At 41.9% G+C, this 16605-nt stretch overlaps 1 protein-coding gene across 2 annotated transcripts in view; it reads left to right on the forward strand.

Annotated features, from left to right (window-relative positions):
• The first annotated feature begins 1447 nt into the window (after positions 1-1447).
• The window catches only part of SPATA18 (spermatogenesis associated 18), a 46282-nt gene continuing 31124 nt past the window's right edge, over positions 1448-16605 (forward strand). For both annotated transcript variants that reach the window (XM_088475282.1, XM_088475281.1), the window contains exon 1: positions 1448-1612. In XM_088475282.1, coding sequence (XP_088331408.1) covers positions 1526-1612 — 87 coding nt within the window. In that variant the 5' untranslated portion in view covers positions 1448-1525. The remainder of the gene's footprint in view (positions 1613-16605) is intronic.

Here is a 16605-nt window from a genome sequence, read left to right on the forward strand (position 1 = left end):
TGCAGGTGCGAGATTTTTGGTAAACTCACACCTAGTTGGATATGCCCCATGGGGGCTGATTTGAACTCTGATTAAAAGTGTCCGTACTTGGTGTCATCCGCGGAAGCCAGATATGTTAATGCAAGATTTAATTTAGTAATACTGGTATCTGCGTCAGCAAGTGGAAAGCTGTGCCCTACGGCGTCACTGGGGTTGGTGTCACCCAGTGCGCCTACTCATCCTTTCACTCAATTTGTTATGAACTTGCACACGCCGAAGGGACACGTGAAAGGGACGTGACCCCATGCCTGCAAAGCCATACCCCCTTTTGAATTACAGCCATACCCCCTATTGAATTACATTTTTGGGGAGTGACCGTGTATCACGTCCCCATTCTTGTAAGTGCTCTAGGAGCTGCTGAGCAGCACCCAGCCTCTCCAGACACAGTATTGATGACGCGCACATGTGCGTGTCATTTATCACCACTGCAGCGTTGCTCGGTAACATCATCTGAGGGGGTGACACCAAAGTAGCAGAGCAGCTTTGCTATATTGGTGTCACCCCCTCGGATAGTGTCACCCACTACTGCACCCCCCTAGTGACGCCACTGGCTGTGCCACCCACTGTTTTTACACCAGCCGCTGCAACCGTCATCATTGGTATTGCCACTTGCACCAGCCCCATGCTAGATGTATGAGACAGACCAGAAACAGGCTTCTATTGCCCGTACCCACGAATCAGAATTGCACGGAGCGAAACGCCTAATTTCACGGAAAGACAGATCCGTCCAAGTTACGTCAGACTCAGAATAGTACGGACATATGCAAAGATACATAAATTAGCATCTGAGCGTAGGCTGTATGCAAAAATAATTTCGTCCATACACTGAGATTCATCTGACTCATAATCAGCCCTGTAATCCCTTGTGCAATTGACTATTACATACAAAGCTTCAGGAGCATCACTTCTTAAAAGCTAAATAAATGTTAAATATATATATATATATGTATATATATATATATTTATAATCAATGTATTTATTTATCATTTATGTACACACACACACACATATATATATATATATATATATATATATATATATATATAATGAAACATAGATATAATAAAAATAGGAAATGTGACTCCCTGTGACTGCTGCACATACTGCCTATACACTACACTGAGCCAGTATATCCTGTGCACCAGCTTCAGCTCTATGCCATCACTCTGATGTCACAGACAGGCAGCCCCTGTCCCTGCAGCCTCCAGTGCTTTATAGCAGGGGAGGAGATGGTAGCCCAGAGAGGAGGGGGGGAGACCAAAAGTGGGAAGGAGGGAGGGTGGAAGAATAAAGCCGTTGCTACAACTAAAAGGGAAGAAGAAAAAAAACTTAGGGCAGAAACTCTGGCGTCCCTAACACCCGAGTGAAACAACAGTGCCAGGTTGATTGAAGTGTATATAAGGAGCCTGCAGGTCACCTGTCAGCAGCACTATTACACCATCAGCATCCAGGTAGCATCACGGCACCGTGCTCCCGGGCAAGGCCATGGCAGACACCCTGAGGAGACTGACCAACAGCGAGAAGGGCAAGCTGCTGCAGGACAAGCTGGAGGACTGGTACAAAGACTATCATGTAAGTGGCATCACCCTGTGCCCTGCAAGCCCACACACTGGGGACTAGTCTGCATATCTCTAGCCTAACTGCAATGTATTTAAAATAATATTTTTTATAATGTTTTACAATAGTTTTAAACAATCACTATTCTTACAATATGCAGCTGCAAATTATCATGCATTAGTAATATCTGCATTACTAAGTTACTTCTTGCAGATACATACAGACTCCACATGACACTTCACAAGGGAGACTTTTGTGTCCGGTTTGGCATTTCCTACTCATAGACTGACTGCATGGACCTGGATCTATGTTTTGTATATCACCAGGTACTTAATTAATGGTAGCAGATTAATTCAGCCCAAAAGCCAATGAGAAAGTCAGAACCAAACACGTCTCCTTCATAAAACGGGTCATGTTGGCATTTCTATAGATATATGTATTTTTTTTACTATTATTAGTACTATCATTATTAAGTTTTCTCCATGTATGATTTTATTTAACAAAGACATAGTTATCAGCACAAATACGTCGTCAGCATGGTCCAATAATATAACGGTAATTACTAATATTTACTATGCAGCAAACATAGACATTGCAGTGGTATTGTAGAATTCATACAGGAAAAAAAAGCATTGCTGCTTTGCACATAATACGTTTACCTTTTCGGAAACTTATTTTATGATATATGTGCTTAATGTAAATATCCAGTTTAGAATAGTGTGCTGGGTAGTTCCTCATTGGGAGGAATGACTGCACTGTGTATCGAGTAGTGTACACAGTGCTGGTGCTGCAGTTACTTTGCACTGATTGCATTGCGAAAGAAAGCAGTAACCAGGGACGCTCGTTGTCATGGAGACAGAAAACCCTTTCATGGCAGAAACCTGCTCCCCAGCCAGTGTTGTAACCGCAGCATCACACTCACCTGTGTTTACAGCCCTATAAAGTACAGGAAGTGGATGAAAAGATTTTACCCATTAACTGTGTATTTAACCCTATACAGTGCTACGGAACACAAATACTCTGAAGATAAAGATATTAGAGCATACTCCTAATAAAATGACAATTATTATTTAAACAATAATTTGATGCACCTGTTATTTTTTATTGGTTTATTCATTGCCATGTCAGCTTGGTAAATGAACAAACATATTACAGCAACACACCTGAGTAACAGATAATCTCTCCCTGGGGGCTGTATTGTAAAATAACGCTACATTTTGTACAGTAGCTTGGCAATTTAGTCATCTGTGGAATGTATTGTATTTTCCTGTAGCTTTTCACAATCATTTTATTCATTCAAAACATAACTTTACAATATTTTTTCGATTCGCCCTATTCAATTTCAAAAGATGTGAACGGAGACATGCAAAGTCAGAAAAGGTGAAAAGTGGTGTCTGAATCGGGGAAATCAGCCTGAACCCCCCAAAAAGATGCACAAACATTGGGGATCAATGTAGTAGTGCCCGATTAGCCCTAATGAAACAGTTTGGGGTACTTAAGTTTGCACATTTGCCTCTAATTAGCATCTTTGCACAAGTGGTGAAGATCTTCAAAGTGCTTTATTGGGGTGTTACTCACATTTTTATAGGTTTTATTTGACACAGTTAACCTTTGGGGGCTGTCCCAAGGGTGCTGAGTGGTTTTGCCACATTTGCACCCCAAAATAGCGATTTTGCACTTTTTTTCTCCACCTATTCAAAGGCTAATCTTTTTCGTCTATTACTTTGCATTGCGTTTTCGCTTAGGCAAATAATGCTTGATATTGAATACGGAGATAACTTTTCGCCTGGTGAAAAGTCGCAATCGGCGATACTTTTTTGCGGAACTCAGCTTTTTGCTTCGAATTGAATACGGGCCTATGTATGGGTGTTTGGGTTCTGAATCATTAACAAGTCCACATTTTGATAATAGTTTAAACAAAAAGTGAAGCCACATTTTCAGTCATCCCTTTTTATTGAAAACAAAAAATAGTATTACTGTGGTTTTATTTATATTAGTTTCCATCTAGTATTACATTTTATGAATATCATTGACAGCTGTAAACATGTTAGTGATCTGATTTTATTGTTAGTATCTGAGCTTAATGTTGCAAGCCAGTGTGACATTCCCAATAATAAATGCCACTCTTAACTTGTCAGTAATAAATTTTGCAGTTAAGAAAATAAAAAAAAATGTTTTAAAAGATTGGTAATTTGGTATTTACTAGTAAAAAAACACCATGGTTAGCTTTTTCAGCACTGAATAAAACTGTCCTTGTAAATTATTTTTTTTTAGAGAGTTTGTATGTAAAAGTGTGCAGTGTTCTTTCCACATTAGTGAGTTGCTATGGTACCAGGGTAACATGGCATCACAATGACCCAGACAGAGCGAACTTCCTTTACGCTCCCCCACCCCTAACAGTCTGTAGACTTTTGAGTGCTGAAAACCAGTAATTTAGGACACTTTTTTTTTTAATAGGGCAGAAAGGGAATTTGTTCTAGCGTGTCAGCACATCAGTGTCCCAAACAGCCCAAAATTGCTCTGTTTCTGGTCTCATTTAATAATTTACATATTGTTATATCCCAAAAGCTTTATACCCTCTAAAGGCCCCCATACATCAGCAATTGATTGCAGCAATCGTGCAATTTGCAATCGATTGTATATAAAAATCTTTCCCTTTTTCAATCGATTGCAGATTGCAGAATTGCCACAATCGATTGAAAAAGGGAAAGATTTTAATACACAATTGATTGCAAATTGCACGATTTCTGCAATCAATTGCTGATGTATGGGATCCTTTACATGGTGCCTTCCACTAGGTCCCAAATGCTCTGTTACTGCACTTCCCTCTTAATTTATGATTGCAGTCACCTGTGCTGAACTACTGTAGTTAATTGATGATAACTGTATTTCAACATAGGTGACTGCAGTCATAGAATCAGAAGGACGTCCAGGAGCAAAGCATTTTGTATATGATGCAAGGGGTCAAGTTGGAGGGCCTGAGGTGATTGGATAGATGTGTGAGTCACTGGATAGATATGTGGTAGTGCAGGCAGTGAATTAATGTGTGGGTCAGTCAGTCTATCAGAATATAACTGTGTAGCAGCACCATAGCTTACTTATCACTTGTAATATATGGTATACATACTACAATATTATGTGTGTGTATGCATAGCTATATATATATATATCTATAGAGCAAAACTTATTGTGAGGTGATATATCACACACAATTAGTACTTCATCTGCCAATGACAATAAAGATGTTTGTGATCCACCTATTAAATAGTGACAAGCACACTGCCCACTGCTAGTTTTCAACTCACATATATTTTGTTATGAGTTATATATTTAAAGTTCCCAGACAGCATATTTATTAATGTCACCTGTTATACACATTACCACTAAATACTAACATAATAAATAAAAAATCTAAATGGCATGCAATCATAATGTTGACAGCATGATGTCGACATGGTCGGCATGTCGGCATGGTCGGCATGCCGACATACAACATGTCGGCACTGACATGTCTACATTGTAGGAATGTCTCCCAGAATGTCGGCACAGGAGTTCAAGGAATTTAAGGGTTAGGGTTAGGTTTAGGTTGCAATTAGGGTTAGATTAGGGTTAGGCTTACATTGAAAATCCCATTGTCAACATACACAATTTCGACCTTCTCGTAGTTCTGGTAGCACATTCTGCCAGTGTCGGCATGATTAATGACGATATTCAGATCATGTCGACATTCTTAATTTTTACATAGTATACCATTTCAAAATAGCTATAAATATATGTGACTTGATTTAGGGTTGTGTGTAATTGCATTTGCGCACTGCAAAAATGCATCCATCTTAGAGCATATATGCTGTACTGTGCTTGACGTGCAAGTATCACGTAATAGGGGTTTGCACACGTAAGTACTTTGAGAGTCATCTTATTTGGGGGTACTTTGAATTTGAGATACTGTACATTTTCGATGAGACATACATTTTACACTTACATAAACAAGCTGTAAGTTTTGTACTTGGTGATGATTGTTGCATCTATACCAGTGGTTCCCAGACTTTCTTGAATCACGGCGCACTAGAGTATCAGCATTTTTTTTATGGCACCCCTAGGCCAACAGCTTCTTATTGAGAAATTCTGCAAAAATTATTAAATTAAGTACATTGTGCTGACCTGTCATCCTTGGGTTCAGTTATGTGATGGTGGGCAGGGTTGCACTTGTGTTTGTCTACATTATCATGATTGGCAACCACCAGCACTGGTTTGCCTATCATCACATAGGTCATGAACAATTTAATTGAGTCCTGGACCACTAACCAGTGACAACTCTACAAGTGCCCCGCTGCACTCCAGGGTGGATGTCACCCAGTTTTGGAGCCACTGATCTATACATACATATACTATATATTTAGGGTCTGCAAGTAATTTAATATGCCCACAACTCAAAATACAGAAGTAGAACACAATCTTTCTCATAAATGTTCATCTCTCTAAATTAGGTTCAATGGGCCAGGTTCAGCACAGTAATTTTGGTAATACAGCAGGAGGCGTCATGTCTCCTGCATGCATTACTTCTCCGAGCTGCATCCAAGGACGCAGCATGGATAATCTGTATTTGTATTGCATCCACAGGCAGGCCCTGCATAGTATACAGGAGTGACACAGCACATCACAGGCTCAGCATATTGCAGAAGTACAGTAAATAACACAGTGTAATCACATAGCACTGAAATGCAATTCAATGCGATCAGGGCATGTCAGATCACATCGCAAAAAGCAATCCTATCAGCCAGATGTATCATCCAGGACATGCATGAACACGGGCTACGACAGGAGCCCATCCCTGCGATGTCTTCGGAGAGCTGACAGCCAGTGCAGGGGACGGTAGACATGCACAGTCTCATGGACTGCACATGCATATCCGCCACAGCCGGGGAGGGTTCCGGCGGATCCCTTCGCCGGCTACTAGTGCGCTGTGTAGCCCATAGGCTACAGTGGCTAACGTCATCTTCAGATAGCGTTAGCTGCGGGGGACAATATATAGAATGCATCGCATTCCGGATATTGGTAAATTTGGCAGCATCGCATCCCCCATAGAAACCTATGGGGGAGGCGGCTGCCAGCGGCAATGGAGGGATCACAGCAAGTATCAGAGATACCTGCTGCAGCCCCTCCTTCATATATACGGGGGATACTTAGTATTTGAGGTAAACCCCTGAAAACGGGTGTTTTCGGGGATTTTGCCTCAAATACACTTTGATAAATGGGCCCCATGGTCTGGGCTAGTAGTGGTCAATTGTCCGGAACTATTTAGTTACCTTGAACTTGGGTATTCTACTGGAAGATAACTTAAGGTAAATACATTCAATCAGGCTTGCCTACCCTCCGGATTTGGCCGGGAGCCTCCCGATTTTCGGGTGCTGCTCCTGGCCCCCCGGAAAGGCAGGCAAGCCTCCCAGCAGCCAGCTACCCTCCCGCCCTAAAAAACTAAAAAAAAACGCAGCGGGGGGGGCGGTGACGCGATTCGCGCTGAATTGCGTCATCGCGGCCCCGCCCCTGCTTCACAATGCCAAAAATAACGGCATTGTGAAGAGGGGGCAGGGCCACGATGACGCAATCATGTGGCCCGACCCCGGCTCCGCCCCTAAATGTGACATCATGGCCGTGCACGCCCCCTGCTGTTAGCCGACAATCAGCTCCCTCCCGGAAGGAGGGAACTGATTGTCGGCAAGTATGCATTCAATGCTTATTTAGTAAGCGTATATATATAATATTTTACCTAATATATTTAAGCATGACAGTTTGACTCACTACAGGCAGAAAAAAGCATTCACACCCTTACGTTCATAATGTCGACATTCGGAATGTCTACACGAGAATGACAACATGGTCTGAATGTTGACATTGGGTTTGATTCAGAGATGTGATTTCGCACGGACCGCAGCTGCAAAATTTGCTAATGGTTCCAAAGTTTACCTGAGCGTAGGGACGCCCACTGCTGCATTGTCATCTGCGTCCGACGTATCGTACCTGCGTAAATATCAGTAACGTCGATGCACATCGGCCAGCCATTCTGCCCTTACGGCAAGTCTGATCTGTCTCAAATACAATGGCTCACCTGATACGCAGAGAGCTCTCATGCTGCGTAGGAGATCACAATGGCTAATTTATGCACGCCCATGTAACCGCGTTACCACCCCAAATGCTGACTACCTGTCACTCACTTTGCGAATGGATCCTCTATGCATACGGAATTGCAAACCAGTCGTTGCGCGTGCACAGTGCGGCTTATTTGCATGCGCAATGGCAAACAATCTCGATCTACGTAAAAATCACCATTGCGTCCATTTCTGAATCAGTACCATTGACAGAATGACGGTATTATGGATGTCGACAGCTGATTTTTGGCCAATTTTATGGTTAGAGTAGACTGTGATTTGGGTTAAGATCAGGAATACTTTGAACGGACATCCGCATGGGCTACATGCCACCTGTCGCCATTCACAATAGCGACATTCTGGCAAGGTCAACATTATATCAGTGTTGACATTTGACATGTTGACATCCCGTTCATGCGGACATTCTGAATGTCAACATTCACAACATGTTGACTTTCTGGTGTTGACATTCTAAATGTCGACATTGTGAACTTCGACAAATTTGGTCACACCCATGTACAGTCATTTTTGTGTACAACAATCATATATTTCCTTTGCTATTGTTAAAGGGTTACAATTTCCATTTGTTCTTATTAAAATTACATTATTTAGGTTCCGGTATAGAAGTACCATTGAATGATAACCACAGTACCTTGTATGGTTTATTTATTAATATTCTAGCCACAATTACAGGGTGTTTCAGTCAGCGAAGAGACTTTATATCCAAGTGACACTTATTCCTCACTTCCTCTCCTCACTATCAGTATATCACCGAGCGTACACCACATTAATAATGATTATGGCTATGATGAATATGAACATGAATAGACTTGCAGCCACTGTGGTATTTTATATTTGTTTTACAGTTCAGTTAGCGTAAACAAAGACATTTTGTATCCCTCCCACTTAATGTTGATGGATCTGTCTGGAGATTCAAGATGGTTGCCATGGAAGGTATTGTCAGGTCAAGTTAATTAAAAAAAACCACATTAAGCATAAATGTAAACACTGATAACTGTGTTCCACTAATGTCTAATAAAGGATAGAAACTCTACAACATTCTCTAATATATAAAGAAAGAACCACATCTAGAATAAGGTATTTGGAGTTTATAAAACCCGCAAGGTTCATAGGAGACCTTAATAATAATTTTCTGGTTCCTGGCCCATTCTGTCAGAGAAGGGATTCTAGCTACAGGAACTAGCTACTTGTTATGGATGTTACGAGCAGTGACGTGAGGTGAGGTCAATGGCTGGGGAGGCACACATGTATAAAACACAGTTTTTATATGAAAACTCTGGAGCATGACAGGGAGTATGATAGGGGAGGGAGTATGGCAGGGGAGGCTCTGCCTAATAACCATTCGTGGATTGCAGCAAGAACACATATTTTAGTCTCAACACTAGGGCAATACACCTGTATTGGAGGGAGTTTATTGAGAATCTGAAATAATTTTGGGCTTATCATGTGTCATAGGCAAACATAGGGGGGAGGGGGTTCTTTTTGCATGGAAACCCATCTCCCTAGTCTACACCGTGATGACCACAATAGAAATAGCATATAATACTAAAGTCGCATGTTTTTAAGATCTCCTCAGTGTCACAAATGCGACAAATGTTTATCTTTTAAAATGTGTCAGCCAGTAATGAATATACTTGTGCACAACTAGGAGATCTGGAAAACATGCACATGTTAGGGGTGCACTGATATAGACCATCTATAGGGTAAATTATTAATACTGTATAATAATAAACTTTCCAGTACATAAGGAGACCAATCTGTGCATCTATGTCCAGGGCACTGCAAGGTTTATCTCTAATACCCCCCCCCCCCCCCCGCTCCCTCCGATTCCTGTACTTGCTCAAATGATCTGGAATAGAGCCCCCATCTGAAATAAAGACATTCAGCTCAGATGGTATGGCCCTTCTTCTGCATATAATGGCTTACTGTGATCGCTGGTCCTGTATAGCAATTCCTGAGTGATGTCTGACCTGCCTTAACTGTACGTATGTCCGATCTTACTCGATGTTACGGATTATTTCGCTATGTTGCCCAAGTATATGGATGTGTGTAAGGGGGAGTGGGCGTCCTTATGGTAAGCTGTGAACACAATCTAATATTAGCAACTGCGGTGCGTGCGTTCTAGCAGAATAGCGATCCTTGCTGAATTAGGCCCTTGGTTTAGAACTCTTAGGACACCCCCCACCCTAATGACTAATTTGGCAAAAAAAATATCTAAATTCACCCTAAAAAAGTCATGGAATTTTTGGGACGAAAAAGGAAAAAGTGTTTTAAAATGGGTATAAAGTACTGGGTCTGGTATTTTGAGGTGCTGTATGGATTGCAGGTGGCTGCAGCAGGTGTATTTTTAAAACTTTTTATACTGCACTTTATAGATACAAAAATATACTAGTACCCATTTAAATGTACCCCCAATTTAACTACAACAATTTTGTTCACAAAAGCAATTTATTATATATCATTTATCCACACGTATGCAAATAACAGCCCTTTTTCCAGGGTCAGTTAGGCTTTTTATAGGGTACAGATACAGACTAATTTCTCCAAAATAAACAGTCCTTTTCGCTAGTTTCACCATTCGCTGCATTTACACCTCTGCGTTTTCGTCTGTTTTGGAACTGAATATGGAGAAAGGCGGGAACGCGCATTGTAAAAGCACGTGATAACTTTGCGTACAAACAGGCGAATGAGATGAAAGGATTGCAGCATCGAAAACATTTTGCTGGGCGCGACTTTTCGCCTCTATTTAAATCCGGTCTTTAGTTGGTGGTTAATATACTTTACAGCACCACAATAGAGAGCCAAAATATCTCTCTCTCTCTCTCTCTCTCTCTCTCTCTCTCTCCGGATTTTCCTGCCAAAAATCGGGTCTCAGAAAGAGGCAAAACGTCATCTCTCATGAACAAACATCATCGTTCCTGGACAAAAGTCCATGAAAGATGATGTTTGTCCATGAAAGATGACGTTTTGCCTCTTTTTGAGACCCGATTATTGGCGGGAAAAATCCGAACTTGGTGGGAAAATCCGAACTAATCCGAGCCTGCACATCCCTAATAAATATATATATATATATATATATATATATATATATATATATAGATGTGTCCACATACATCCAGCCTCCTTGCACATTAAACAGCCCTTCTAAGGGCAACCATCCAGTACACTGGCAAAGAGCATGTCTTTGCCAGTGTACTGGATGGTTGCCTTGCTGTGATGCTGATTTGTCTTGAGAATGACCCCCTAGGGGTCGAAACCTCGACTGGATTATATTTGGTAATGTTGAATGTATCAATAAATATGGGTGATCTTTTCTATTGATAAGCGGTGAGTGCCCTCTATCTGGCCTGAACAGCCAGTAATTTGGATATACATTTGGAGAACTACACATCCTCTCCCTAGTGGAGCACCCTGCACAATTGCGGTTTTATGGATGTGAGTGTGGATCGCTATGAGTTTTTATATATATATATATATATATATATATATATATATATTTGAAAACCATAATGAATTATTGTGAATTCTATACGAATAGCAATATAACTCAAATACATATTATTAAATACATTTATTTAAGTACCTTTATTTTTTTTTAAACCAACACACGTGCCTGTCTTACACAGGGGCTAATGCTTCAGCAGACAGCTTCTTGTTTAGTCATTTTGAGATCTTCAACAATTCCTGTGTTACAGGATTGATAAATAGGACTTTGTCTAATTTAATGTTAATTAAGTTTAAAGTGCTCTTTCTGCATGATGTATGGGGCAGAAAGGCTCACTTGATAGGTCCCCTATTCTATGGTTATATTTATATTGTATGCTTAGGGCAGCACAGGTAGCGCAGTGGTTAGCATTATTGTCTCACAGCCCTCAGGTCATAATTTAACTTCCTGACCAAGGCACACTCTGTGTGTAGTTTGGATGTTCTTCAAGTATTTGTGTGGGTTTGGTCTGGGTGCTGAAGTTGCCTCCCACGCTCCAAACACATACTGGTATGTTAATTGGCTTCTGACAAAAAAAATGTACTCTAATGTATGTGTGTGTTCATGTAACAGGGAAAATAGATTGGAAGCTCCACTGGGGCAGGGACTGATGTGAGTAACGGAAATATTCTTATTAAAGCACTGAGTAATATGTTGTGTTTGTTTGTCATCAGATAAGCAATACATTGGAATCCAATTTTTTTACACAAAACCACCACGAACCGATAGTGGAGTATAAAAATGCAAACCTCTCTAGTCTAAATACATAGCATTGGCCATACAATTGGAAGTCAGAGAAGAGCAAGAGGAAAGATTATAGGGAAAAAGACCTACATGCATTCACCAATTGTCATGCACTAAATCATAGGCTCTTGTACAGCAGCATCTCCTCACCTGTATAAAGTATATACTACTAACATGCTATTATACTGTAGCTAAGAAGAACTGCTTGTTATCAGCTTGTTATCAGCTGATCACCATGTCCTCATGTGGAATGTTAATTGATATATATAGTTCCTCACCCTAAGCTTTGTGGCTGCTGTTGAGGGCCAGTCCATGGTCACATTGCCACATAGGTGCTATATAGTGTATATTGTTGTGCAGAGAACAATGATAGCAGTGTCAGATCTATCATCTGTAATATATTATTGGCTCACTGATTGGTGATTTGAATGGCTACCTTAAGAGGCCAAATAAACTCTGTAAGCTTTTTGTCACATGGTGCTGAAACGATGTGATGTTTATTAGCCTGTGTACTGTTATGGCAGTCCATCATGCAGTCCTATGGCATATATTTCAATATACTGATATCTATTCGGAACAAATAATTGAACTATAGTAGCCTGCTCCCACTCTACAGGGCATGTTATGGTATGTATGTGTAGCATTAATGTACAGGACTTGTAATAGGATGATATGTGTCCCTTTAACATAAAGAAGACAATTATAATCTCATTTAGAGCCCTGCTCCCCTATTTTTATGACTAATTTAAAGAAAATAATGTAATCTATAACTGTGTTGACATACTGGCTACAAGTAAATAAAGCTATGATATTGTCAGCGTATAAAATACAAGCACTTGAGGGCAACCCCGGATTAAGGCCTAATATAGACTGGGGCTAAATATAAAATTTTCAAGGGCCTATTGCAACAAGATGAGGAGCTGTGAACAGTACCGGTGGGTTTGGTCAGTGCCGTGTGGATGTGGTCAGTGCCATGTGGGTATGGTCAGTGCCATTTGGGTGTGGTCAGTGCCATGTGGACATGTACATTACCAGCTCCAGGGTGAGATGTCAAGCATTGGAGAGAGATAAAGTAGAGAAGTTGCCCAAAGCTACCAATCAGCTTCTCACTGTCATTTATCTGGCATAGTCTTTGAAATGACAGTTAGATGCTGATTGGTTGCATTGGGCAACTACTCCACTAGTTCTCTCTCTGAGGGTTGATACATCTCCCCTACTTCTATCTTCCTAAATACATAAAATTGTATTATTTTGTGAGTATAATAAAAATTAAATTGTAATACTTATAATTGGTAGCTGAGCATGAGGCATCTGGGTGGCTGGGAATCATTATGCTGTAATGATGGTGGGCATATTTTTATGTGAAGGCCTGGAGCTCTAGTCCCATTGTACATCTGGCCCTGCTTGAGGGGCTGGCAAATTGTGATGCTGTGTATCTCTCCTAGGTTATACAAGTAATAGGTGTGCTATCATATATTCCCCATATGATACTCTGTTATGCAGGGCCGGATTACCAATGGGGCGGGTGGAGCTTCTGCTCCAGGCCTCCCATCAAAATAGGCCCACAGCATCTGTTGTGCTGCGGCAGAGAGGAAAAACATTTTTCCTGCTAGGCTGCTACATCCAGCCTCCCCTGTCTGCAGCTCTCTGAAGCTCCGCCACCAGCCCCCGACCACCCCCTCCCTACCCTGTCTGCGGCTGTCTGAAGCTCCGCCCCTGGCACTCGACCACCCCATCCCTGCCTTGCCTGCAGCTGTCCGAAACTCCGCCCTCGGCACCCGACCACCCCCTCCCTGCCCTGTCTGCGGGTGTATGAAGCTCCGCCCCCGGCACCTGACCACCTCCTCCCTGCTCTGCCTGCGGGTGTCTAAAGCTCCGCCCCCTGAGACCCCAGCAACCGACCACCCCCACACCCCCCTCAGCCGCCGCCCGCAGTCCAGACGCTGCCGGACTGTGACATGGACTTGGAGGCACAGTGGAAGGGTTCAATAGCCCTCCCTGCATCGGGTGTCTCAGCTCCGCGCCGCGTGCAAACCCAGCTGCCACCCCCGCCGTGGCAACCTTAAGCAGCCGAGCAGTAGGAGGAACAAAGGTAGGAGGAACAAAGGTAATGCAAACAGCAAATGTAATGCACACACTATTTTAGTCATCAAGTTTTATATATATATATATACATATATATATATATGTATTGATTATATGTATGTACTGTCCATATGTATGTATGTGTGTGTATATATATATATATATATATATATATATATGTGTGTGTGTGTGTGCATATGTACTGTCGATACGTATGTATGTGAATATATACAGCATGCATGTATGTGTATATTTCTTGAGAGATTGTAGGTCCTGCGCAAGTGGTGTAGATGGTACTGCTTGCCACAGGTATGCTGCTGCACTGGGGGATGCCTGACCTCATCCAGTGGGTAAATACAGAGAAACGTGGGGACCAGATGCTGCGCACAACCTATTTCCTGAACTCTGTATATTCTAAATATATTCTAAAGTAGTAGAACCCAAAATGATGAGAGGGTACCAACTAAGAAACAAATGTTGCTTTTACTGATAAAAGTTTCACAATAATAGTCACTACAATTGTAATGCAATATAATATGGTGCCTGTAAACCATTGGTTATACACCAACAGATTAAACAAACAAATAAACACAATGGACAATGCTGCAATATGTCAAAATTGTCAGAAGGAAAAGTAAACAAATATAAACAAAAAGAAACAAAATATAGACAAATGTAGACAAAATATAAATAGCAAATGTGCCGATCTATTTGTGAATAGGCACTGGTACTGGTCTCAACCTTAGATGCCGCCAACTGAATAGTCAATATGATAGATGGTTAAAGTATAGTGTTTAGTCAGGGAGATCTAGCGGCGTCCCGCTAGTTCCAAAGGGGTACCTCGGTGGTATGCTGTAAGTCCTGTGGATGTCTGTACGTTGCCCGGGTTATTCTCCGTGTAGTGTGGGGGAGGCTGGCTGTGGCGAGCGCCGGGGATCACTCTGCGTCACGGGCGCCCTGAGTGCCGTGACGCAGAGTGATCCCCGGCGCTCGCCACAGCCAGCCTCCCCCACACTACACGGAGAATAACCCGGGCAACGTACAGACATCCACAGGACTTACAGCATACCACCGAGGTACCCCTTTGGAACTAGCGGGACGCCGCTAGATCTCCCTGACTAAACACTATACTTTAACCATCTATCATATTGACTATTCAGTTGGCGGCATCTAAGGTTGAGACCAGTACCAGTGCCTATTCACAAATAGATCGGCACATTTGCTATTTATATTTTGTCTACATTTGTCTATATTTTGTTTATTTTTGTTTATATTTGTTTACTTTTCCTTCTGACAATTTTGACATATTGCAGCATTGTCCATTGTGTTTATTTGTTTGTTTAATCTGTTGGTGTATAACCAATGGTTTACAGGCACCATATTATATTGCATTACAATTGTAGTGACTATTATTGTGAAACTTTTATCAGTAAAAGCAACATTTGTTTCTTAGTTGGTACCCTCTCATCATTTTGGGTTCTACTACTTTAGAATATATTTAGAATATACAGAGTTCAGGAAATAGGTTGCGCGCAGCATCTGGTCCCCACGTTTCTATGTATGTGTATATGTGTATATATATATATATATATATATATATACTAATTTAGCCAGCGCCTGTCTCAATCCCCTGCTCATCCCCACCCCCTCTCTGCTGCCCTCCCCCCTCATGTGGCTCCATTCCGCCTACACCCCTTGTCGCAACTCTGTCCCCACCCACTTCATCACGGCTCCGTTCCGACTTTACTGCCACCATATTTACCCCAACGGCCGATCCACTACTAACGCTGTCCTGTCTCCCCCGCAGTGGGAGCCATTGGGGCTCCTGCATTGAGGAGACGTGATGGCGTTGCACAATTATTATGTAGTATATATGAATATATGTGTATATATATATATATATATACACACACACACGTCAGGGTGCACATATACATGTTCTAGTATAAATTTTACGCACTAGAGACGAGCAGCGACTTTTGTGTGTATTTTTGTGTATCTGGGACACTACAATGTGGAATAATGTGTATCTGGGGCACTGGAATGTAAAATAAAGTGTTTCAGATGCATAACGATGTGGCATAATGTGTATCGGGACACTGCGATGTGGCATATATGTACTGGGACACAGTGGTATATAGTGTGCAATGGGTACTACAAAGTAGCATAATGTGTAACAGGAACATGACATAGTGTCTTATAGTGTACTGTGGGCAATGCTGCAAGATGACGCAGGGGCCACTGCGGCTCCCGGCCTCACGCCCGCAGAGTCAACTTTGTCAGGGAGCCCATGCAGACTGTGTCCAACAGGGAGGGGTTGGATGAGGACTCCGATGCTTCAGACTGAAGGTAAGAGGCCAGGGCTCGGTGCCTTCCTAGCGCTTCCTAGCTAACACATCGTAGAGTAGATAGACCTGTAACCCCGTCCTGGGGCTCTTACAGATGTGCTAGACCAGAGGTAGGCAACATGTCGCATTCCATCTGATGTGGATCCAAACTTCCCAGCATGCCCAAGCAGCCAAATTGTT

Source organism: Taudactylus pleione, unplaced genomic scaffold (genome assembly GCF_031769625.1).
Source record: "Taudactylus pleione unplaced genomic scaffold, aTauple2 ptg000169l, whole genome shotgun sequence".
Lineage (NCBI taxonomy): Eukaryota > Metazoa > Chordata > Amphibia > Anura > Myobatrachidae > Taudactylus > Taudactylus pleione.